Genomic DNA, 26,611 nt, shown 5'->3' on the forward strand with positions numbered 1-26,611 from the left:
CATTCTTCCCGCCTAAACCAAACCGGATGTTTACTACATTGTACCACCGACTAGGTATAGGATAGACCTATCATCTTATGGGACTTCGTGTCTCATGTTCTGAAATACCGATAGTGTAAAATGTCAGGGATTTTCTGCTGCCCTCTACGTTATGAGAACGGTGAATTTGTGAACTACGTTAAATCTAAGAAGGGACCATGGTCGTGAATGGATTTTCTTCCGTCCGTTCGCTATAAAGTAGACGTATTAGAAAGGAGTCTTCGGTTTGAATCCCGGCGGACCTATATTAGTTTTTCTTCGCGTACAAAAAAGTTATTGCGTTTAATATTGTTTTTATGGATATGTATATGTATTATTATGTACATTTGAGTAAATTATTTTATTATTCCATTGTTATTACAACAGTTTAACAGTGACAACGAACGCATGCATATTTTCAAATATCGGACTAATAGTATATTTTTATTCTATATTATTACATATAAGTGAGTAATACGTATCAAAAACGTAATCGAAACACAGATTTTTATTACACCAAAAACATCGCATAAAAGATACTTCGTTATATTGACATTTGCAATAATTATGGATGTTGCAAGGAAATCAATATTATTGACATTATGGAACATATAACGAAATATCACCGTAACACTTAAAAAAGTTTTAAAGTTCCATTTATATCATTGTCCTGTGAAAATGTTCATACTTCCAGCAACATTCATATTCCAATCAAAGAATTTACAGAATAAGGAAAAGGAATCTAAAGTAATTTTCAGTAGTTCCATACATCTTTATCTCGAATACTTTTCTAAAACATTCAAAGTACTAGACATTTTTACACTTTGAATCTCATATCGATTTCTAAAATAATCCTAGTTCGATATAATATAGAACGTGGTTTTATGAGATAGATTCGAAGTTCGCAGCCATTAGCTCGATATTGTCATCAGTTTACAGTACTTTACCGATGATAATACCGATTGCCCAGGCCTCACCACGAGGAGGTTGCTGCGAGTGGAGGCCCAAGGCAGGTAGATGGAATCACAAGTTCTACATCTTCCCACCTTTCACAATAAACCTTATAAATAACTTAAATCTTAACTATGTAATACTATCTGTACTAAAATCCCTCGGCAGATGACTTCTTTCTTGAGCCTAAACCTATAAAAAACTAAGTTCCCTCGTCGGTTGTCTTCGTTCTTCAGCTTAGAACTAATATTATCTTAATATTCTAATTAATACGAATTAATGCTATTAATACAAAATAACTTAAACTAAACGCAACGTAGTCGCTAATACTCAAACGAAAGAGATAGACGGAATGGAAAAAGTTCCATCGATCATTTCGTTTACGCACCTAATATTCTATATACCAAACAGTTATTAAGTCTACGATGAACCACGTTAAACTACAGTATGAACAAGTATCGCGATGCAAGTGTTGTCGCCAGAACCTGGTTTAAGAAAATAGGAAAGACGGGCGACACCTCGCTAACCCGGATCCATCTTTTACTGTCATGGAGCTTTGGGCTGGTCACCTGCGTACCAGACCCGAACCAAAAGAGTACACAAGCATGGTAGTGCAAGCGAGATTCTCTGATTACGCAGCAGCCTCCCGACTACTCCGTACCCTTGCACACACGAGTCTTTACTCCAAATCCTACTTACCAGGCAAAGACTAAACACGTCCGATATCTGGCTTCTCAATAGAAACCAGAGGGATCGGCAAACAATCTTAGTGTACAGACCCACTGCCCGTACCATAGGTACAGACCCACTGTCCGTACCCCAAGTCTGTGTAGAGAATCAACGAGCAACATGAATTAATAATAACTTTTATGTGCCGATACAGGGTTTCGATTTATTTACGAAACTAATCTGACCAGTTGCTGCATTCTTTGACACTAATTTTCAAGAAAATAAAACTTCTGTATTTCACTTAATTTGAGAGACACGTAGCTGAATATTAACATACGTTCATTATTTAATTACTCGCAATAAATAAAATTTTTGGAAGTAAATAACGTGTAAGTAAATTCATATGTAAAAATTTACCAATTGCCAGAAAGTAATTGTTCGTGCGTATTAAAATTCTTACAATAGGCAGTAAAAATATTTATACTCCCATATAAATTATAAATATGTAAATGTTAATAAAAGTGGTGTATATATTCTCCCGCATATAGATTTGATAAACGATTTATGAAACTACGTCTATTCTGAATTTATCTGTTACAAATATACAAATGTAAGGCAAGATATAAAAACGAATAAAACAAGAACATGTAAAAAGCAACATTAATAAAAATGTCCATTAACGATGCATTTAGAATAAATTGTCTTGTAGTTAAGTGAAAAAATATATACTTTTCCGTTTCATGTTTCATGACTGTCATATTTATCCGTTAACCTTAAACTGAAGCATCGGATATTTTTATTCTCGTGAAAGCATATATATACACGTAATATGAAAATTACTTTAGATTCCTTTCCTTATTCTGTAAATTCTTTGATTGGAATATGAATGTTGCTGGAAGTATGAACATTTTCACAGGACAATGATATAAATGGAACTTTAAAACTTTTTTAAGTGTTACGGTGATATTTCGTTATATGTTCCATAATGTCAATAATAGCGTTCGTTGTCACTGTTAAACTGTTGTAATTACAATGGAATAATAAAATAATTTACTCAAATGTACATAATAATACATATACATATCCATAAAAACAATATTAAACGCAATAACTTTTTTGTACGCGAAGAAAAACTAATATAGGTCCGCCGGGATTCAAACCGAAGACTCCTTTCTAATACGTCTACTTTATAGCGAACGGACGGAAGAGAATCCGTTCACGACCATGGTCCTTTCTTAGATTTAACGGAGTTCACAAATTCACCGTTCTCATAACGTAGAGGGCAGCAGAAAATCCCTGACTTTTTACACTATCGGTATTTATACCCATAAGATGATAGGTCTATCCTATACCTAGTCGGTGACAATACTTACTAAAATTTTAAAAATCTTCATCTGTGTCACCACAGACGAGATAGAGGAATAGACATTTCATCCAATGTATTTTTTCAGCCCACTTTTCTGGAGCGACGTTGTCCGATTTCCATTTTAGTGTCACGACCCACCGCAGATTCACCGTTCACATAACGTAGAGGTCACTAAAATCACAGACTTTTTTGAGGTGTCGGTATTACAGTTTAGGTGGGCCATGAACTCCCATAGATGAAAAGTCTACTCTTATACATACCTTGTCGATATTATTACCAGTTATTACCATAGGCCATAGGGATAGACATATGTATATGGCTACATATGATCACATGTTTCTCGTAATTTTTCAATTGTTGAAGTAATAAGATGGGAAAAGCGAAGAAAATAAGAGTTTCCAAAGGTGAAACGAAACAATCAAAAGTGGCTTTGGAAGACCAAATAGCAGAGGAGAAAATAGTGAAATCAAAAAATAGACATAAGATCAGAATTCGCAAGGACAATGATGAAGAGGTTATATTTTTAAAGTTTACTTGCATTAAAAAATTAGTAACGTATGGTATTATTACATACATTACTTCAACTTGTTGACTGCAGTTAACATCAATTTGTTGATTACAATTAACATCAGCTTATTAACTACAATTTAAATTCTATTAGTAAAATTTTTTAAATTAACATGTATTTTATATTAATGTTTATAGTTCGTGGATTCGTCTCTTACAAAAAGAATTTTGTCACAAGCTAGACAACAACAGATTGAAATTGAAGAAGAAAATGGAGTAAAACAAACATCAGAAGAATGTATGAGAAAGCCAATAGTAAAACTTGGAGCAAACTTCAGTGATACAGAAGAAGATTCTAGCGAAGATGATTGCAATAATTCACAATATTATGAAAACATTGAAATTAACCAAGAAGATGAAAGAGCTATACAAATGTTCATGTCTAAAGATCCTGTACCTATGAAAACATTGGCTGACATAATATTAGAAAAGTTGACTGAAAAGAAAACAGAAATTCAAACTCAATTTTCAGATGCAGGTTCTATGCAAATGCAAGAGCTGGATCCTCGAGTAAAAGCAATGTACGAAGGCGTTAGAGATGTTTTAGCAAAATATCGCAGTGGAAAATTACCTAAAGCGTTTAAAATTATTCCTAGTTTAAGGAATTGGGAACAAATATTATACATTACAAATCCACCTAAATGGTCAGCAGCTGCAATGTACCAAGCTACTCGGATATTTGCTTCTAATCTTAAAGAAAAAATGGCACAAAGGTTTTATAATTTAGTATTGTTACCTCGAATTAGAGATGACTTGGCAGAATACAAAAGATTAAATTTTCATTTATATCAAGCATTACGGAAAGCGTTATTTAAGCCTGCTGGTTTTATGAAAGGAGTTTTACTTCCTCTATTAGAATCTGGAACTTGTACATTAAGAGAAGCTGTTATTATTGGATCTGTTATTGCTAAGAATTCAATACCAATCTTACATTCTTCTGCAGCTATATTAAAAATTGCAGAAATGGATTACACAGGTGCAAATAGTATTTTCCTTAGAATATTTGTAGACAAAAAATATGCACTTCCATACAGAGTCGTAGACGGTGTTGTATTTCATTTTCTAAGGTAAGAATAGATTACTACAACTTATTATAGTCCTTTTAATTACTGTTATAATCTAAAGATAATATATACTTTCAGATTTGAAAGAGATCCTAGAGATTTACCAGTTTTATGGCATCAGGCATTATTAACGTTTGTGCAACGTTATAAAAGTGATATTAGCTCAGAACAAAAAGATGCATTGCTCGAATTATTGAAAAAGCAATGTCATCATACAATTACAAATGAAATACGAAGAGAATTACAACATGCTAAATGTAGGGACTCAGAAGTTACAGAACCTAAATCAGAACCAATGGTTTGTTAAGAGTTCAATGTTTTTATATTTTAAAGTTTGTAAATTAAAACATAAAGAGAAAATTTTTATAAATTTGTTGATATGGTACATTCATACGAAAATAACAAATGTTAGAATACACAAGATATACTTACTTATGGATAACTATCATTTCATTTCATTCAAATATTATGGAATAAAAAATTAATTGTACAAAGAAAGATATGTAAAGTTTTTTCTTGAAGATCAATAGTCATCAAAATATTTCTTGTGTAACATAAGGTTGAAATAAAATATTAAGTAATGATGTGTTCAGCAGAAAGAAAATATTTTGCTTAACACAGTTAAATTCAATACATTATAGATTTATCATGTACTGGAGCGATTGATTTTAATAATTATTTCCGATATTATGAAGACATGAACTTATTTAAAAAAAAAAGATATGTTCCGAATGTGTATTCATTCAAATATTTTCCTTTTCCTTCATGTGCTAAAATTTCTTTTATGACTAGATGTAAAGTAAGTTAAATGATTTCTTATTATTACATTAAAGTAATTTATAAAATTGATGTCTTCACTCATAACTACTAATTTAATACATATATATGTATATAAGCAATAAAAGTTTGCCAATTATGAATCAATGTTTTTAACATTTGCGCAGATGAGCAAAGACAGTAAATGTATTAATAATTTTGTAAACAGATTTGTGTTTAATATCAGTGCAAAAACCTACAATTATATGCATTGCAGAGAATTATAAGATAGCCCACTTGAATTTTCTAAATGTCTACATATTCTTAATTGTTGTTTCTTACATACTCAATAGTTGAAGCTAAAATTATAATCGCGTTCGAAATAATATTTAACTATTGTTTTTTAACTGAGGCCAAGATTGCAATCCTCGATGTGTGTGACTAGACTACGGATTCATTTACGTCTTCAAAAACAAGAAGTAACCAAAAATTTATTTATTGTATAAAGGTTTTACTAAACGAAACCCAGTATTACTGGTTTATGAAACATTTTTTACTTTTTTATTTCATTGTGTTCTATATACTCAAATATTCTAGAAATTCATAAGCTCCACAGACTAGTAAATTATGACCATATAATCTTTGTTAGAAACAGTCCAGTATAGTTTTCTTTTCAATACTTAACATAGTTATGTATGTTAAATACAAAGAAAGGTAACAGCCTTCACTTTTTAAAGTAGTTTATTGAAAACAAATTGAACCACTTATTTTAGAAATGGTATACATTCAACTTCAGAAAAATCGACGATACTACAGTTTTAGTTATTAGTTTATTTTTGCATTAGACTTATACCACCTCCAAAATAAATAGCTCTTATAACACTATAAATACTGCAATTTTAATATCAAGGAACGAATTGGTAAATTGACATATGTTTAAGTATTTGTAAATCTTTAAGATTTTAGTATATTTTATATCTAAGTAAAATTTAAATACAATAATTATTTAAAATAAATGCCTTTTGCTTTTAAGCGTAGAGAAATTGTAATATAAAAATATCTACTAATAAAATATAAAAGAATCGTTTCCCCTATTGTGTAAACAACGATTAGACATGTGTTTAAGCTTTTACAAAGTAGTTTGATTCGATTTTTGAATAACAATTGTTAAGATCGGTATTATAAATGATATATACATTATAGTACTCAAAATTTTTAATTTGTAATACTTTTGCTTCTTATGATGGTTTAAATTTTATTTCTTCTTGAAGAAACTAGTAATACTTTTAGATCCAGCTGCTGCTTTTTGCCTGGCTAATTCCTTTTTACCAACAGTAGATTTTTGAATCTAGACAAAAGAAATATTATAGAAATGTATACAGGTACATAATGTGGATACACTTCATGACTACAAGACGAACCTTTTCCGGTTTAGGCAAATCAGGAGGAGCTTTCGGTTTTAATATTGATTCACTTTCAGCTACTTCTTTCTTAGGCCTCTTTTCATCAGTACTATCATTAGGACTACTTAACTTTCGTTTCTTACTTTCTGTTTCATCCGTTACATGTAAATGCTGTGCTAACTTCTTTGACAAATCTTCTGAGAGATATTCCGATACTATACCATGTGCATACTTTAAATATTCTGTATAAAAAATAAATATATTATGTATATTGGATACAATTAATTATGATATGTATTATATGTGATTTAGTTTCAAACATATGTATATCACTTCATACCTCCATCTGAAGCACTGTCATGTTTAATACTTGTGACGTATGTAGCACTAATAGCACCTTGCGATACATGGATACCCTTTTGCTTTAATACAGCAACTACTCTTTCGACTTTCTTTTGCAGCCAAGTTAATGTTTTCTCTTCATTAAATTTATAGGCTTGCAATGATTCATCTCCTTTACGATCAGCAATTAATGTCAACTTTAAGTTCTGACATTGAGCTAGACGAGGCGTCTCAGGAAAGTCTTCATCCCATAGACACTGATCTAATGGTTGTACATGTTGAGACTATGCAAGTAACATTTAGATTTATTAATATTTATGATTATTTAGTCAACTTTGTTTCAATATTGTGAAATAGACTAATTAATCATACTATGTTAACAGAATAACACATATATTGAAAATTTGTACATTTACCTTTCGTAAATATGGTATCACTAAAAATATTGGATCAATAGGGGTAGATAAGTGCATTTTCCCATCAGACTTAACATTATCATCTATAAACCACGATCTTTTATTTTCATCAAATGTTAAAACTTCTTGCACTGTTGTGTTGCCTGGACTAAATACAAACATTGCGGGTTGATTTGTAGCTGGATGTTTCAATTTAATCACATCAGGTATACCTCCATCTGTATTACTCAAGCTATCACCTAAAATAATTTAAATAAATCTGTAGAAAAGACAATGCGTTAAACGTACTAAATTAAGCAGAAATACTGATAAGTATTATAGAAGTTTATAAAATACCGGTAAATATGTGATTAACAAATCAAGCACAATAATATAATACAATTTGAAATAAGAAATGATTTGGTTAATTTAAACACCTTTCATCAAAAAAACCCATGTATTTGTTCCTGGATATGAATTAGTGGTTTTAACGCACTTTTTAGGTGATGCTTTGGTACGCGGCATGTTTACGCGCGTTTTACACGATCGATAATACGTTAGGTTATTTACGTGTTTAGTATAATTTTCACCGTATATTAATATATATATATGTATATATACACAACAAAATTAGCGAACAGCCATTTTCGTTAACAGAAATTTTGTATTACACGTCAATCTCAACATATCACACTGTGTAGCTTTTTCGCCAAAGAAACAAATTAACCGTGACATGCCGATAGCGTTGTGTGGTATAACATTTGAAATCTCGATGTGTGGTCGAACATCAGTGAATGGTCGATGATCAGAGAATTGGGCCGAGAAGAGGCGTTGCCGCGCTAACGAGCCATCTTTTGAAAAACAAGTCTATCAAAATCATACTCTAGCGAGAAACGCTTGAACTACAATGCTTATAACTTCTATCGATAAAAAACTTGAATTTGTTTATTGTACATAATCGTAGACAGATGCATAAAAAAGGATTTATTTCTTTGTTATTAACTTTTTTTTATTATTACGTCTGTATTTTATGAACTACAAATGAATTATGAAGCATTTGCCACTTACAAAATATAAAAATATTTTGACAAATATTAGCAACACCGAATATGAGACCCCATTTACGTTTAATTCGGTATCGGGGAATAGAAAGGGAAAAAATTAAAAGTCTCTGTGTTACTTTATATTTGTTATTCATTTATATGTACTTCAGAAAAACAATAGTTTCATAGATACTATTATATGAGGAGTACAAAATTAATTGTTTTAAGAAACTTCTTCTAGTATGAAACTCCGTTTACAATTCAAATTAACAGTTAAAAATGTCATTTCAGATTAAAACGTCACATATTTTTTTTTCTTTATAAGTGGTGACAAAAGAATAATGATCCGAAAAGTAAAGGTATTTTTGGAAATTTATTAAAAGAAAATTATTAAACGAATAATTTTGAAACTTTCAGAACTTTTTATTGGATATTAAAATTATAAGAAATTTAAAAAAAATTTATTTAAAGCAGACTTATAAGCTATACATGACCAACAACTTAATATGAAATATTCAAAAATATAACAAAAGGCGGACTTTTGAAAAAAATTTGTAATTTGTTAAAAAATTAACCTTTTGTGCAGTAAGCACACTTAGCAAGCTCTGCGTTAGCAGCTGTTGGGTCGGTAATAACATCGTTATGTAATTGAGGAAACAGAGAGCATTGACAAAGTGCAGTTTATGAGTAGATTACAAGATGCTGGTAAGCTTATCACAGAAATCATGTATAGCCAAACCGAATCAAGGAAAGCATTCATCGTGGTAGGTGTGGATAGGGAGACTAGAACTGTACTCGAAGATACAAAATCAGATGAGTTTTTATTTGGGAAAAACTTGGCGGAGAAAATCAAGGAGGCCAAAGTAATGGAGAAAATAGTGATCAGCATTAAGAAACAGACATCGTACAAATTTCAAGGATCAGCTTCAATATCCAGACAACCTTTAAACCCTCACAGCCTGCTGGGAAAAAGGTCATTTCCCAACCAGTCAGGCTTACATCAAGAATACCGGTACCCATCAGGACAGGCCAAACGATTGCTCTTCAGAACAAAGCAGCCACTCACAACAGGGCTCAGTATCAAGGATACCTACTACAAGATGAAGTTTAAATAAACGTACGTTGCACCGTTTTAAATAACTGGAAACTGATTACGTCAGATACACTTGTTTTAGATTGTGTTAAGGGATGTACAGTAGACTCTAACTATATTGCCCCTGAACACATTGCTACATGAGGCACTTCCCCTTCACACGTACTTTCTCGCACATAAATTCGCTCTCCTACCATGTTGCGTACGCCGGCGCACCAGCAGGATCCAGCTTTTGCGCAGGCGCTGAGGCCGAGGCCATGACGACAGAACTTAGCATGGAGGGGACTCTGAATTCATTGCTATTTTACTCTCCTACGGCCTCGAAAATGGCAATATAGTTAGAGTCTACTGTATATAGTTTGATAGCAGGATCTAGCATGGCACCTAGAAATACAAGTGAACGACAAGAGTTGGTGTAAGAGGTGGTGCATAAAGGAGTTGATCAAGTTTTAAAGTGGAAAGATTATTGGGGAACCTTGTACTACAAGCACACATTTGATAATGTAATATATGCGTTTCTCAACGATATGAGGATCTAGTACGGTAGTGATAGCTAGATTCACTCGACCACACTCCTCTGTCACTGCAGGCGAACTGTCTTCGCCGCTGTACGCGTAGACGGTCATTGCCATGAATTGATTTGTGATTGGTGGGAATCGCATACGTTTGGTTGGTAGGTGCGGTGGTAGAGGTAGTAGCATTGTTTCTGGGATTCTTGGAAGTCTGCGTCGATTTATAATAATTTAACGGCCTTAAGACAGCGATTGTTTTGCCGGTGATGTGCGGCTGTCTAGAATTCACGTTTATGACGGTATGTCGACCGTATTTTCGGTCCAAGTCGTAATGATCGCTACGACCGTGACCTACCTGCGTTGGGTCACGATATTACTTGGCTCGCAGGCAACCGCTCCATGCGACCCCCCAGCCAATTACCTGAGGGGAACGTCGGAAAAGCCAGAGCGGTTGATCTATTGTAACCAAGCCTTTTATCGAATCATGGGAAATTCCATGTATTCCTTTTGTTTCCGCGCTTAGCCCGTCTTGTGACGCTTCCCGTAGCCTGGCGGCCCTGGATCGACCTTTTTTGGTCTCACCGTGCACGCTGTTTAACCTTCATTGTCCGGGAGTTAGACTCCCTGTCAAGGTTGATGGCGGCCTAAGGTCGATGTTTCCACACCTTCCTTTACACGCTTGGCTTGATTCGCGACAATACTGCTGCCAAATCTGCATATAGTAGCATATGACAGCTGCTAGACTTGTTATATCAGGAGTTTCAACAGAGTGGAATACGTGGTCGGGTAAAACCATGAAGATTCTAGAGATAGATTGGAAGGTTACAAGCACGGATTTTGTGTACTGATCAGCGTTATCAGTAGTGGACGTGTTGTTTTCTTCCTATCCAGCTGCATGGAATGTGAATCGCTCTCATCCTACTGCAGTCGTCATTATCGAATGAGCGATCGACAAATGATTTCTATTCATGGTGGCACAGAATTTAACGTAAGTGAATTGGGTGACCACTGCTAGTGCTTTTGCACCGATGTCGTTGGTCAGGCAGTTACTATACAGTAGACATTCGTTTCCCGCGCCACCGTTATCTGCACGGAAGCCACGCCCCTTGCTCACACGTATTTCTCACACACGTGCGCGTACCCTACTCTGTCGCCCAGCACGCCCAGGCCGAAACACATACGGTGTCGCGTTTAACTCGCATATCTCAACACGGAAGGCGCAGTGTATATAATACTGTTTTAATAATGTTTTTATTGGTGCAATGAATATTGGTGGAATGAATATTGACGGCAATTTGATTGCTTCTTGTCTCGCGAATCACACGTAATGGGTAAAAGATGCTAACCGAGCTAGACATTTGCCACAAAAATATGTCACGAATTATTACCTTTTTCACATAATACATTAATACTTAATTACGTAGAATGTTTGGAAGAATCGATTTATGTAATAAAAGTATTGTATTCCCTGGAAAAATATAATATTTCAATATCATTAATAAAAATAACATAATTAGCTTTGAAACTTTAGAAAATACTCAACCTACGAAAAACTTGTTACTGTTAAGTAATAGCCCTCTTCATACTGAACAACTTCTGTAAATAAATTTTTCTGATATCTCTAAAAATAACGGAGATAATTAATGTAACCTTAAAGTGCGCATGTCCAAGCCCACCCTATATGTAGCAGCGTCGCACGACTACACGGCCGAGTGGTGGGGAAAGAGCTCGGGTAACTGGTCACCGATTCCTGTGCGGTTCCTGGAATTCTGGTCCTCTCATTCATGGAAGAAATGAAATCAAAAACCATATTATGTTCAAACAGTGAAGGTCTGATTTATAACTAAACGTTGCAGCGTAGGAGGATAGGTCATTCTACCTCTAAACAACGCATAGGAAGAACCGGTAGAACCAACAGCGGCTGGTACATCACGCCTGTTATATCCTGTATTCTCAGAACCTCGTTTCATTGCACATTTTTATCATATTACTTTCAAACGCGAAGAACGAGCGAAAACCGTTAATTCAGCGACACGTGGAAGCAACGGGCGTGGTCGCTCTTCTTCGAGACGCTGACAGAAACGTCAGCGATTCTAAAACTCCGCTTCGGCGACCATCATGAGTCATAGCCTGTTGCTACCCCGTATCTTGCACGTTTTCTAACAAAAGTAAGGAGGGAAGAACTTATAAAAGGATTGTTCAAAACCGGGGAAGCTCTCTTAGTACCACGGCTCTCTTAGTAGGACGTTTCTCTTAGTATTCCGGCTCTTGTTCACTCCGTGACAAATTCGGCTCGTGTGTCAATCTTCTACGTCTTGTTCTTTCGCTCTTCACTCCAATCTCTAAACACTCGACCGCGAGCTGAGCGATAACGGTCACTCAGCTGTTCAGTTTCGGGTTCCGCGACGATATCTCTTCCTTGTGCGACGCGACCTCGCGATGACGCGCGGCCTACAGACGAGCTTTATAAGACACCGGACCGCGGAGTACAATGTCCGAGACGACGACAACGTATCCCGCAGTGCCTAAACCCTGTATTACGGCTCCGAGCGCCAGCGAGTCTTCCGCCCTTTCAAGGATCCGAAGTTCCGACCGAACCAACCAAAAGCGACTTCATCCTCATCATTATTGGTATGTTAAGACTTATTTGTATCTTTTATTTATCGGATTGTTACAATATATCTTTGTTATTATCATAAACGAGAGTGATTTCCTATCCCTCCCGTTCCCTATCCAAACTGCGTACTTCACCGGTAAGTTTAAACAGGGCGAGCTTTACCACCTTAAAAGAGCCAGGACCAGAAATTATAAATAAGGTAACGACCGCAACGCGGGACGTAACACCACCGACTAGGTATAGGATAGACCTATCATCTTATGGGACTTCGTGTCTCATGTTCTGAAATACCGATAGTGTAAAAAGTCAGGGATTTCCTGCTGCCCTCTACGTTGTGAGAACGGTGAATTTGTGAACTACGTTAAACCCATTCGAGATCAACTAGTCTAACTTCTAGAGTGTTGTCGAGTCTAAAGTACGCAATGTTGTCAGATCATGAGTGTTCGGTACTTCGGAAAATCATCGAAGGGACCATGGTCGTGAACGGATTCTGTTCCGTCCGTTCGCTGTAAAGTAGACGTATTATATAGAAAGGAGTTTTGGGTTACAGTCCCGACGGACCTATTGGTTTTTCCTCGCGTACAAAAAAGTTATTGCGTTTAATATTGTTTTTATAAATATGTATATGTATTATTATGTACATTTGAGTAGATTATTTTATTATTCCATTGTTATTAAAACGCATGTATATTGTCAAATATCGGACTAACAGTATATTTTTATTCTATATTATTACATATAAGTGAGTAATACGTATCAAAAACGTAATCGAAACACAGATTTTTATTACACCACAAACATCGCATAAAAGATACTTCGTTATATTGACATTTACAATAATTATGGATGTTGCAAGGAAATCAATATTATTGACATTATGGAACATATAACGAAATATCACTGTAACACTTAAAAAAGTTTTAAAGTTCCATTTATATCATTGTCTAAAACTTCTCTTAAATAAAACAAGAACATGTAAAAAGTGACATTAGTAAAATGTCCATTAACGATGCATTTAGAATAAATTGTCTTGTAGTTAAGTGAAAAAATATATACTTTTCCGTTTCATGTTTCATGACTGTCATATTTATCCCCTAACCTTAAACTGAAGCATCGGATACTTTTATTCTCGTGAAATCATATAGATACACGTAATATGAATGGAATATATAACACTTCATTTGTGCTAATAATACTCACTATTCATGCTTTATCGGTAACGTCGGGTATTGACACTAAAATGGTAACAGGGCTACGTAGCCCTATGAACGTGGGACAGAAAAAAGCATTGACTGATAGGTCTATTCTATACCTAGTCGGTGACAATACTCAGAATTCATGCTTTATCGGTAACGTCGGGTATTGACACTAAAATGGTAACAGGGCTTCTGACGCCCTCGAAGCATGGGACAGAAAATTACATTGCATGTTAGGTCTATTTTTATATCTCGTCTGTGGTAACACGCCCATGGTAAAGGGACAATTGACGATTACCCAATAGATGTCAGGACAGCAGCAGTGGCTGTAGGGAGATTGGCGCTGCCGCGCCATTCCCCTAGGCACGCGCCTAGGGAATTCGCTCCGACGAGATTGGCAGGGCCAACCTCGGGCAACGTGGAGAGAGAACCGCTATATTGTAAGAGGACTCTCTCGCCGCCTAACTCTCGACCGAGACACACGTCTCGAGCTAGCGTTCTCAATAGAGAATGGAATAAAGTTGTTAGGTTATAAACGGGTGTAGAAATTCATTACAAAGTCTCCCAGTGGTTCAGTACAGAGTAGGCTGCATCCTAGTTCCATAATAATCCGTGGAACTAAATAACCCTACATGGCTGAAGGGAGCGGATATTGCCGTCTCTCTCCCTCTGTAGTGTCTCGTTCTCCCGCATGGAGAAAGAGGCGTGTGCATCGCGTTGCCGCATGCGTGCGGCAGAATCATCTTGCTACTGTCGCTGCAGCACGTTTACGTGCTCGTCTCTAATAAAGTCTTTATTCTATACACGTGGCATCATTAATTATCCTCCGTGCTACAGTAGCTGGGACATAATATCCCGAGCGTCCATCAACGTTACATGGCTGTAGGATGGACTGGGGGTCATTCGACCCGAGGGCAGTCCTACTTCTGCCGTGTTCTTAATTTGAAGCTTTTCCTTCGTGCCCGAGACGAGGGTGGTGAAATGACGAGTTTAACTATCAGCGTGGTGTAAACTAAATAGTATTTATTTTATATCTGCACACACGTGCGTATCACAGCGGTTTACGTAACACACGCTATCGTCCAAGACGACTGTCGGAACTCGAATGGGGAACTCCCGCCACTGTCGCTACTGTCGCATTGCTGGTAGGGCAATACCTTTTTTTTTTTTTTTTTTTGTGGGGAAATGCGTTACGCACACCCCCGCAACCCCCGACGGGGAGGGGGCGGGGGTAGTGTGGGACTCACCCCCCGGACTGGATGTCCGGGAGGGATACCCACTAAAACCTCACGGTGGCCGGGCTCGGCGCTGTGCGGGGAGGCACCGGGATCTCTTGCGAACACGACCGGTACCTCCCCAGCGCCCGCTCCGCCAGTGGACGGCGGAGCGCCCTCTCTGTGGTGGGGGAAGCGGAGCTCCCCCCCCCACCGAACCGCGGGGGCCACAGTCCCGCGGTCCCAACAGTCCCTTTTAGTCGCCTCTTACGACAGGCAGGGATTACCGTGGGCGTATTCTGTCCCCCGCCACACAGGGGACGGTAGGGCAATACCTACACCATCATAACCCGCGACTTGTAGCCATTTTAAGGGGGAAACTTGGTTTACAAAGTAAAAATTTTCCATTGTTTTTTTGGCATAAATCAATAGTAATACTCATCGAAAATATACTCATTAGGTTATAGAGCGAAATTTGAAATAGTAGATACAGCCCACGGAACAGGTTCGCATCACGTTATACGGACGCGCAGCGAGCGCGCGGTCCTGCTTCGTCTTACGACCCTCACACAGGGTGTCTGGCTCGGCAGATTTTTTTCAAAATAGATACGAGGCAATTTTTATGAGTAGGAAATCCTAACTAGGGACATATTCTACGTACAAAGGGACTTTCGGAGAGAGTACCCTGTTTCGAGGCGGTAATTGCAAAGGGTCAGTCGAACTCCGATTTTCGGTTTGTGTAGACGTGCTTAAAATGTACCCAAAGAGGCACAGTGATGAGTGCAAATGTTCATCGAGATCATCAAAGAGATGTTTTCATGGAAATAGATTAGTAGTTATACTAGGCCGATTCTGGACCACGGATCCAACGGAAATGTCGTTGATAATGGTATTGTACTCGTACATATCTCAGTCCAAATCCGGCTCCAACGGAAAGTTCTCATGCTATTGCACGCGTACAGAAGCCAGACGTGACCTAGATAGACTTTTTGGAATTATTATGCTATTACACTCGCACCTATAATAAATGAAACCAGACTGCAACGAATTACCGCATCTCATATTATCTGACGTTAAGATACAGCATGCAAGTCGAGTGTTTTGAGCACCTAATCTTGTGTATGCTTCGAATTTCGCTCTTCGACCGGTGGGAACAGTTGGTGACGAATTGTTCCTCACCGACATCACCAACATCTAATTGTAAGAATAATTTGCCTATAGTATATATAAGAGAATATGTATTTGTGTAATATAAAATTTAAATATTAAAGAGTAATAAATACATCTCCCATTTTTGTAAAATGCTTCTTAAATTAATATTTTTGAACCTTTTATTTTACTGGCAAATTACAATCTAAAATTACACAATAATTAAAAATAAAAAGTAAAAGCGTCGCATCGGGATTCGAACGGGGTTATGGACGGGGTCCTCGTCATGAGGGCGTTAGAAAATTCATGCTGCTCTCGACTCTCGGCGTTTAGATTGCTTGGGATACGGGATTTTGACCTGGCTTGAACCACTCGGCCGTCGCGTCGTAAACGCGTGACGTAGACTTTTGCCGAAAACACCTGAAGCAGAGCGCACACGGGCAGAGGTAGAAAACGCTTGTGTTGGTGAGTCGCCGAGTAGGACGTAGTGGGGGCAGAGCTCACGGACAGGCTAGAATATGCTTCTGTAAAATACCCATGGGAGGCATGGAGAGGGTAAGCGCTTGCGCAAAAATCTCACGATTCTGGCATTAGTGCTTACGATTAGTCAGTGTAAAACGGACTGCGATACACACAGCGCGCGTCAGCATCTGAGCGGTCTTTATACTTTATAGTACAACTCATCATGCTTTTCATCTGGTATACAGGGTGTCTCAAAAGTGTCTCTCTTCTGGGAAATGAGGGGTTGCTGGGGTGATTTAAAACCACTTTTTCCTTAGCGAAAATGTCAGCTGCGGTTTTGTTAACGAGATATTAACGAAAACCCCGGACCAATCAGAGCGCGAGTTTACCGGCCGAATTCCCGCGCTAGCGGTGGCTACATGTTACGCTTGTACTATGACGCTCCGAACAAGCAAGTTGGCATGCATCCCAGGAAACCGCGTATAATAGCAAATAAGAAAAACATAACAAATCGAACTTTTTATCATCCTTCGTTTGTCATTTAAAGTGATGAATGAATGAAACATAAATGTAAGAAAATCATGTGTAACGTAAAAAGACGAATACACAATTATTTTAAATTGTAAATTTCCTTCTCAAATGACGTATTAACGAAAAGGTAATGTAACAGTGATCGTGGTTCGTTATTGACATAAAAATCCGTAGTTCAGTAACAGGCTACAGTCATACTGATTACAAATAATTGTCTTTAAGAAACCAGAGGAAAAATGTACGGAACTTGCAGACTTATTGCCGTGAAAAAGTCATAGGTTGCGTTAAATTAAAAAAATAATAATTATAATTCGGAAATCCACCTGTAGCTTGTAGACCTGTGTCAGTAGGTCAAGTTTGTTTCTCAAGTTTGCGTACACAATAGAGACAAATTTATTTGTCCGATCAACTTCTCTTAGGGTTTTTTAGTTAAGTAATATTCAACCATTGTTGACGAACTAAGAAAATTTATAAAAAAATTAGATTATACAAATTTATTTGCATAAATAAGTCAATATTTTTATGTCGAAATCGTAATTTTTTCTTTACAGAGCCACCACTGTTTCACTTTTCCACTTTTTTCAGATTCTCTTAGTTCATCGACGATATAATTTTATGTAAATTAAGGAAAATTTTGACTTTTGTGTTTCAGGTTAAAATTGAATCCTTTATGTTGTACGCAAATTGACCACTTCAGCGGCGCGGCGCTACAGAGATGTATAAATATAACAACATCCAATGCATTCATTTTTAATCTTAAAATTTTTTTTACTGTCCGAATAATGAATATGGAATAAACACCTCCAAAAGTTTTGAAAAAGCTCACTTTATTTTTGAGAAGAAAAACGGTCCGCAGTATAAGTCTATCACAGGTGCCTTTAACCCTCTGTGGCCTGGTAGCTTTGAAGAGCTGATTTTACAAAGTTAATACATAATACAGTAATTATATACTATTTGTGATCATAATAATCTTTTACGCTCAATGCTATTGTTTGTACAGATTCTAATTCATTTTTTGACCACGAAATTACTTGTTCAAGCATTCTTTTCACTTCTTCGTCTAAAATAGAAATATTGTGGGTAGTCTGCGTTACTTTCGTGGGACGTTCTTCTTCTGTCACATCTCGCTCGATTGCTTCAATACGTTCTTCCATCTCCACACATGTGAAGAGCCAATCTTCTATGTCATCGAGATTAATATTCTTGCTCGGCATTGCCTCAATAATGCCATGGAGGGTACGAGCTATCTGTTCTATTGTATTAGTCGTCTCGGTCGATGTACTGGATGCAGAATTATCCTGCAGTAATTTAGTCCACGAATTTCTAATGTTCTTCGGCGTAACGCTCATCCATGCGTTGTAGATAAAGTTAATACAATCTTTTAAATCATAGTCGATGAAAAAGTGATCGACTCCGTCAGGGAAATATAAAGTCCGCTGTAGCAATCTATGCCGGAAATTTCTTTTCACATTTGCAATTATGCCTTGCTCCATAGGCTGTATAACAGATGTTGTACTTGGTGGCAGGAAGAGCACAGAAAACTTGCCATCTTTTACTATCTCCGGGGGTAATATATGAGATCTGCAATGGTCCACAACTAGAAGAACCGAACCGTTTGTCCCAGTTTCTAATTGGTATTTATTCACTGAAGGTTTGAAGTGGTTTTGGTACCAATCTGCGAATATTTGTTTATTCAGCCATGCATTTCGTTGCGCTTTAAACACCACTGGTAGACGATTCTTGCAATGCTTTAACGCTCTTGGAGACGCGTCTTTATTAATAAACAATAGAGGAAGCTTATGGGTCCCAGTAGCGTTAGCACAGAATCCCACGGTTACTCTGTCCTTCTTCATTTTTTCTTCATAGGCTCTTCTTTCACGTTCAAGAGTCACAATCTTTGAGGGTAGGTATTTCCATAGTAGTCCCGTCTCATCCATATTATATAAATTATTGAGATTAACTTCCAGATCACGTATAGTTTTGTGTAAATGACGAATAAAAGTTTTGGCATCATTATTATCAGCACCGTATTTCTCCCTATGAAAATTAATTAGTCGGATGTGACGCCGCTGTTTAAAACGTGATAGCCACCCAATGCTAGCTGTAAAAGAGGAGTCACCTCCTATCTCCTGGTTTATTTGTAGTGCCTTGTCACGGAGCAATCTGTTGCTTATGTGGCCACCTAGTAATGTACGTTGCGCATACCAACTCTGTAACCGAGTTTCCAACTCATCGTATTTCAGTGTCTTTACTTCTTCTGTCTCTTGAACTCCTTCCCTCTCCAAAACACGATATAACTCTTTTCTCTTCCTCTTCATTCTCCAGACTGAAGTCACGTGTAAATTGTGAGACTCAGCAAGTACTCTTGCTGGAATACCCTGTCCTAACTTTTCAATGATCTCCAGCTTCTCCTTTACACTGACGGAAGTTCTTTTGCTAACAGATGGGGCCGACATGTTTGCCGTTTCTCAAAATGGTTTTAACGCATTTAGAAAAGTGAACTATTCATTTTCCCCCTTCTGAAATCATTTAATAAGAAGTCCTGTTTCTATGTGCTTTGGTCCCATTTACCAGGAAAAACTTGAAGTGTGGATGGTGTTACCTACATAAACTAAAAGAAGAAACATGAGATTAAGATGGGACCAAATTAAAAGCAAACTAACATAATTGAACAGGAGAAGAGGAAAAGGAATTTGATTAACGTCAGCAAAGTGTTAACGTATCAGTGGTTTGAAGAATTTAATTATTTCATGCAAGTTTTTCTGTAATTTATCAACCCAAATTTTATAGTTCCAGAAAGAGGTTAATAGGATTGCGTCATTAGCATAAAGTGCCAATGAGCAGTTTATACCAATAGATAAATCATTTATGTAAATATTAAATAAGGATCCTCGCGAAACTCCCACAGAGACTGCGTATTTTGGTGCGTTGGTTCCATTAATTAATATGAAAATTTTTCCATTCGACAGGTATGATTTTAAAAGTTTAGTGAAGATTACCAGAAACCCAATTAGAGAAAGTTTATAAAGCAAAGCATCATGCCAAACTGTATCAAATGCTTTAGGTAAGTCCAAGAGTACCACTGCAAATTTCTTCTTGACATTCGCCTCATAAACTAGAAGTTGTGTAACGCGGGCCAGTTGGTTCAATAGTGGAATATCCAGTTCTGAAACAAAATTTTTGATTACCTAGTATAGTATTTTGGTTTAGAAATTCCATTAGGTGGTAAAAGAGGGATCTTTCAAAATTTTTTTTGAATCTGCAATTATAGAAACAAAATTTAACATTTCTTAATCAGGATACCACATAATGTAACAAATGGCTTCTCATATTCAGCACTCTAACAATCAAAACATAAGAATGACATTTTGGAATTGCAGAAGTATTAAAAATAAAAAGTCAGAAATTATACAAATATCATACAAATCCGATATTATAACACAGACGAGATATAAGAATAGACCTAACATGCAATGTAATTTTCTAATCCATGTTTCAGGGGCGTCAGTAAGCCCCCTACCATATCAGTATTACATTCCTTGCTAGCGAAACCGAAGCAATAATGTATGTATGTATTGCTATATGCAGTTACGGGTGTGTGCGTGTGTGCTGTGCGCTATCACGATGTCGAACGTAGTTCCTGAAATCAGAAACTTTTATAGAGAGGTGCGCTCGAACTAGTGTGATTTTCGTAGGACACCAAGTCCCATAAGATGATACGTCTATTCTTATATCTCGTCTGTGTATAGTATGCGTGGAATCCTACGCACAGACTATTTTCAAGAAACAAATTGAAATTATTAATTAATTATTAGGTTTACGGCTAATAAAAGTCAGTACTTTTTTACTCAAAATTTAACGCTTTTCGATAGTTTGGCATAAAAAATATAGCATACCAATTACCAACGCAAGTAGATCACAGTCGTAGCGATCATTACGTCTTAGACCGTATATACGGTCGACATACCGTCATAAACGGAAATTCTAGACAGCCTCACATCACCTACAAAATAATCGCCGTCTTAAGGTCGTTACCTTATTACCAATCAACGCGGACTTCCAAGAATCCCAGAAACAATGCTACTACCTCTACCACTGTACCTACCAAGCAAACGGCTACATTTCCTACCAATCACAAATCGATTCATGGCAATGACCGTTGTTATGTAGAGATTGATGACTCAGTGGTCAGAGGAATCATCCACCGAATTATCAATCTGATTAGCCGTTCAACGTGCAACCCTAAGTGACTAACACGGGGGTTAGTCACTTGAAGCATGGACACTTTACAAAAGGAACCCCAAAAGATGGGGAGCTGCAGTACTCAGAGAACAGGCGTGCGCGACGTTTGTCTTCTTCACGATCTTTTTACTTAATAAAGTTTGTACATATAGCAAAATCGGTATTCTCTTCTCTCCGAATTTGTTAACAGTCGGATTTCCGTATATTCCCTCGCGGTGCGCATTCCACTACATAACAGACGGAGTTAAATTCTGGTGGCAGCGGTGGGATACTGTGTACTAATTGTACAAGATAGTGACGAAAGGTGCTAGAAGAAAGAAGATAAATTCAGAAAAACTTCTTCGGGTGAAGAATAGAAGAGGATCATCAAGTGACACGTGAAGGTGCAGGGATCCCTTCTAAAGGAAGATTTGTTTCCGAGTTTGAGGTCGAAGGTGCCTGCTAATGCAACTACGGATCATACATGCATTATACTTACTATGTCGATTCTTTCGAGCAAAATTCCTAAAAAAGAATCTAGTACAGATAATAGCGATACGGAGGGAGGACCTCGTCCGAGTATTTCGAAACAAGGTGAATTCGATCAAGTATTAGAAGTATTGTCAAGTTTAACCGCGCAATTAGCACGACTTGAGTCAAGAATGGGTATTATAGAATAACGAAATACTGATCGACCGAATACACCGCTTCCTCGTCGCGGAGGTTCTGACATTAATATAGGATCGAACAGGGAATTGACAGACGATGAATTAGCTGAATCTGGATTACGGTCAAATACTAGTCAATGCCGTCGGGAAAGATCACAGATCCATAGGTACGACTATGTTAAAAAACAAATTGGGTTAATATCAAGATATTCCGGCAACGAACCCGTAGAAACATTAAAATATATCGGTCCAGCAGCCGCGATCCCCACCACCGCAAGGAGCTACGGTGCTCGCGAACCGCGTCATGAAAGAAGGAACGCGGAGCTAATGCCCCACTATCTAATGAGAATGCGTGCGCATGGATCCCCACCAAGTGCTGATCGAAGGAGGTCGATGCAAGCCCGTCGAACTGATAAGACGACTGATCTGACGGCATCGATCAGCACTCTGCGCTGGTAAGCGAACTGATAAACACGCGATTCTAAAGGGGGTCCGTACGGCGAAACCCGATACGTAAGCGAGAGGTCAAACCGACCTGGTAAGATTGTCAAACCGCCTTTCTTGCCCTCGTTACGTACGCGCCTCAAACCGAGGAGTCAAGTGCACAAACCGCGCTTTGGCACTGCCACAACACGGAATTTTGGGAAGTTTATCGGTATTTAAAGTTATCAGTCGTGAACCACGCAGCAGTCATTGGAACGTTGTATTGTACATAGCCGTAAAATAGTAGAGAGGTACGATTTCATTCTTAAAGTATTTGTCTCGGTCTAACGATACTTGTTTTTCGGCACTGTACAACCGTGTGTAGACAAGGTGTGTTGAATGCATGTTGATTCACGTGTCCTTGTCATCGTGAGCGCAGAACCATGAAATTTCATTCACTGGTTACTGAGGAATTTGACTATCTCCGCGTCGTATTCGACTCGCGATACACGATCGGATTCTGCATGGTCACAGTCTCTCCCGACGCCGAAGATCACTCGAAATCCACGCATCGTGCCGACGAGTGAGATCTTGGGTGTTTCAGTTTGACTGGGGCTTTTTGCGTGTCTCCACTCACGCATTTTCTCCGACAACTCGGCCATATGCGTGCGTGCTGCGACAAATCCTCAATCGTTGACATACGCACGGGCTAGTATTCGTTCCGTCGCATCGTCGTAGTCTCTCTCCCGGCACCGGAGAACACTCGAAATCCACATATAGTGCCGACGAGTGAGCTCTTGGATGTTGCAGATTGACTGGGGCGTTATGCTCGTCTCTACTCACGCATTTTCTCCGAACTTCGGCCATATGCGTGGGTGATGCGACAGGTCCTCAATCGTACGCGTACGGTAACTTTGCAACCAGATTAACCGTAGCAATCGACAAGAACACGCCTCCGAGAGAATATCGGCATGAAACGGCGTATTGTGAACGAGCGGTAAAGCATAACGAACTGTCAAGTCAATCGACGTATGGATTTCTCAATTCAAATTGAACTCTAACCTCAATCGCGGGCACAGCGACAATTCATTGTACACATAAATTCCAACAGAATATACGTGAAGTTTTGTTATTCCCGAAAACGTCTCCAACTTTCTTCTTGTACCAATCAGATCTCTCCGCTGTCCAGTGCCTGGAGGCACGAACCAATCTAGATAGGTCACGTGACCAGACCCAGGGGTTCGTAACCGACCCCACGGCTAGTCGGTTAGAACAAGGTATAAAATAACGGTTACAGAACGTACAACAAAAAATGTTAGAAGAAATATCGAAGAAATTATTTGAAGAAGAAAAGAAAAGAGTAATACTATCCACATACAGCGAAACATACAAGCTCATTAAAGAAACAAAAGGAATAGAAAGAACAACTTACCTAAATCTGAACCTAGCGATTGCAACCAAACGGATAATAGCACAAGTGAGATTAGCAGGTAAACTAGGGTGGACGATAAAAATAGATAACGGTCTAAGCTATAAAATAGAAACAATCTTACACTGTCAAGCATGCAATAAAAATGAACTAGAAGACAAGGAACATATAATAAGAAGATGCCCGCTATATACAGAGATCAGACCAGTAGCAATGAAAAATAAGGAACTAACAGAAATACTAACAGTAACCACAGAGAAGCAAATATGGGAACTTGCAAATTACATAAAAGAAAGCATGAAATTGAGGGCATTCTGTCTGGAAGAATAAAGGAAAAAAGAAACAAGAGAAGGAGACAAAAGAGGTGATAGCAGAAGAAACCAAAGAAGAACAAAAGTAAAGGTAATATAATTAAGAACACAGATTAAACCTAACAAATATTACCATTATACAGATAATACCTTAAAAATAAATCTACGCATGTATGAAACCGTATGTAATAAGTTATATAGATCATAATAAATGTCGGTAATAAACTAATTATAAAAGGAAAGCACAAAACAACAGAAAAGATTGTAAGAAGCACAAAGCTGTATACAATAAAAAAAAAATATACAATACAAAATACAATTATTTATTTTATTTATATATTTTATTTATTTATTTATTTTATATTTATAACACATAGTACCTGTTATGTTATTATTATAATTTTATTGATTACACTCAGCAGTGTTTTTTACTAAACTATTTACTTACTTACTTATCAATCTATTTTTATTATATTTTATATTTTATTTTATTTATTTATTTATTTATGTTATTGTACTTTATCTTATTTTATTTATTTATTTTATTCATTTTATGCTTAGCACATATATACCTAAGCAATACACAATAACAGAAATAAAGAAAATGACCGAATCTATAAGCGCAGGAAACAAGGTGAGAGTTTCATTATATTTTAGAATGGGATAACCCAATAAGAAGTTGAAGAACTATTAAAGATTGATGTACATTTATACTTATATTTATTACTTACTTATGTTTTGAAATACTTATTTATACACATAACTATTTAACTGTCATATCTTATTTATTTTATCTTATTTATTTAATTTATTCTATTTATTTACTTATTTATGCATTTAAATCACTTTACGTATTTACTTACTTAATTACTTATATAAATGGCTAATCTATTTAATTAATTATACATTTAACTGATCTATCTTTCTCACTTGTTTATTGGACTGGTCGAGGGCACGCACTTATATCCATATTTATATTGGCACCGATAGCTAGGATTATACTTAAGTTCATATCTATAATATTTATAATTAGATTTATACGTAGACTTAGACTCAAAAATATATTTATAATATATCCAGTCCCAAGGAGACTAAACACACAAACAAGTAGGATATGGAAATTAAATAAAATAAAGTAGGATAGCTATATATCACAAATGGAAAGAAGAATAGATATATAACTAAGGAAAGGAAAAGACAAGCATAAAACAGATAGGAAAGGGAGCCTAGAGGAAAAGAATTGTGGACAGAAAACTATAATAAAAAGGCCGCAAGCACAGAACAAGAGAATAGAAGAACCTGAAAAACATAAGATTAGATTATATTGATGCTAGAGAAGAAAGGAAAGAAAAGAAATAAATAATTAAATACTTACGGTATTAAAAGAACAGAAGCGATGAAATATAACAATCCAAAATAAGCCAGGACAAGAAGAAAAGAAGATAAAAACGAAACCTAAAGATAAAGGGAAAGATTAAATGCAAAATAAATGTAGAGGCCGGAATGATTTATAAACTCACAATTTGTAGGTTAGGAAAACTGTCAATGCTAAGACGAATCGTAGGTGCAGCGACAGCAACGCAGGGCACGTGGCTGGAAAAACACAACTCATATTATACAAGCACAGAGGTTTGCACTATAATGTTGATATTATAATGTTTTGATACTCAGAAGATGGATGAATGGAGCCCGTGCGAGTGGACTGTGAAGGTGTGTGCGAGTCGATTAGCAGAACATATAAGATGGGTGTATAGAAATGAAACTGAACATGCATGAATGGTAGAGATGGCGTCCAAAATCACTAACGGTGATTTATCACAGTGATCGCCGAATCACGATCATGGCCGTGATTTAACTTCATTCACGACTGTGATTTTGTGATCTTGGGTATTCACTACAGATGGCGTGCAAAATTGCTAACGGTGATTTATCGTAGTGATCGGGGAACGACGATCATGGCCGTTATTGAACTTTAAAGTGTTTTTAAAAATCAGTAAAATCAAAGAAATTATAAAAGAATGATTTGATATTTAGAATAGATGATCTATAGATTAGAGTAAATGATAATAAAGGAATCTATAAATTCATGATTGTGTGTTTCTTTATTATATTCCCAACATTTAGTTTTAATGACAGTATTAATTATTATACAATGTAATTACAATAATTATATACATATATATATCTACATATATGAATATTTATTTCAGC

At 36.8% G+C, this 26,611-nt stretch overlaps 3 protein-coding genes across 8 annotated transcripts; 1 reads left to right on the top strand and 2 right to left on the bottom strand.

Moving 5' to 3' along the window:
- The first annotated feature begins 3,366 nt into the window (after window positions 1-3,366).
- Window positions 3,367-4,942, top strand: LOC107188187 (bystin). The gene is made up of 3 exons (XM_015576440.1): window positions 3,367-3,518; window positions 3,710-4,638; window positions 4,714-4,942. Exons 1-3 carry the CDS (start codon window positions 3,375-3,377, stop codon window positions 4,940-4,942), a joined length of 1,302 nt encoding a protein of 433 aa, XP_015431926.1. The 5' UTR covers window positions 3,367-3,374.
- A 1,704-nt stretch (window positions 4,943-6,646) lies between these two features.
- LOC107188188 (ribonuclease H2 subunit B) lies at window positions 6,647-8,210 on the bottom strand. The gene is made up of 5 exons (XM_015576441.1): window positions 7,969-8,210; window positions 7,553-7,791; window positions 7,135-7,420; window positions 6,813-7,036; window positions 6,647-6,739 (listed from the first exon to the last, which is right to left on the bottom strand). The coding sequence occupies exons 1-5, from the start codon at window positions 8,054-8,056 to the stop codon at window positions 6,647-6,649; spliced, it is 930 nt and encodes a 309-aa protein (XP_015431927.1). The 5' UTR covers window positions 8,057-8,210.
- A 9,954-nt stretch (window positions 8,211-18,164) lies between these two features.
- Window positions 18,165-26,119, bottom strand: LOC107188181 (jerky protein homolog-like). 6 transcript variants are annotated; one of them, XM_015576430.1, is made up of 5 exons: window positions 26,068-26,119; window positions 25,921-25,993; window positions 25,776-25,855; window positions 20,429-20,514; window positions 18,165-19,959 (listed from the first exon to the last, which is right to left on the bottom strand). In XM_015576430.1, the coding sequence occupies exon 5, from the start codon at window positions 19,802-19,804 to the stop codon at window positions 18,299-18,301; it is 1,506 nt and encodes a 501-aa protein (XP_015431916.1). In that variant the 5' UTR covers window positions 19,805-19,959; window positions 20,429-20,514; window positions 25,776-25,855; window positions 25,921-25,993; window positions 26,068-26,119; the 3' UTR covers window positions 18,165-18,298. The 6 variants fall into 6 exon arrangements, with proteins under 6 accessions (XP_015431916.1, XP_015431915.1, XP_015431918.1 ...); XM_015576429.1 differs by having other exon boundaries at window positions 20,348-20,514; XM_015576432.1 differs by lacking the exon at window positions 25,776-25,855 and having other exon boundaries at window positions 20,348-20,514.
- Window positions 26,120-26,611: the final 492 nt, after the last annotated feature.

Source organism: Dufourea novaeangliae, unplaced genomic scaffold (genome assembly GCF_001272555.1).
Source record: "Dufourea novaeangliae isolate 0120121106 unplaced genomic scaffold, ASM127255v1 scaffold130, whole genome shotgun sequence".
NCBI classification, from domain to species: Eukaryota; Metazoa; Arthropoda; class Insecta; order Hymenoptera; family Halictidae; genus Dufourea; species Dufourea novaeangliae.

Excerpts from the sequence above, each read along its gene's own strand:
- LOC107188188 (XM_015576441.1), bottom strand. The coding sequence starts at position 8,056 with ATGCCGCGTACCAAAGCATCACCTAAAAAGTGCGTTAAAACCACTAAT. Across the intron at positions 7,792-7,968 it reads ATGGGTTTTTTTGATGAAAG|GTGATAGCTTGAGTAATACA; the intron begins GTGTTTAAATTA and ends AAATTATTTTAG. Across the intron at positions 6,740-6,812 it reads ATTTGCCTAAACCGGAAAAG|ATTCAAAAATCTACTGTTGG; the intron begins GTTCGTCTTGTA and ends TCTTTTGTCTAG.
- LOC107188181 (XM_015576432.1), bottom strand. The coding sequence starts at position 19,804 with ATGTCGGCCCCATCTGTTAGCAAAAGAACTTCCGTCAGTGTAAAGGAG.
- LOC107188187 (XM_015576440.1), top strand. The coding sequence starts at position 3,375 with ATGGGAAAAGCGAAGAAAATAAGAGTTTCCAAAGGTGAAACGAAACAA. Across the intron at positions 3,519-3,709 it reads GCAAGGACAATGATGAAGAG|TTCGTGGATTCGTCTCTTAC; the intron begins GTTATATTTTTA and ends TAATGTTTATAG. Across the intron at positions 4,639-4,713 it reads GTTGTATTTCATTTTCTAAG|ATTTGAAAGAGATCCTAGAG; the intron begins GTAAGAATAGAT and ends ATATACTTTCAG.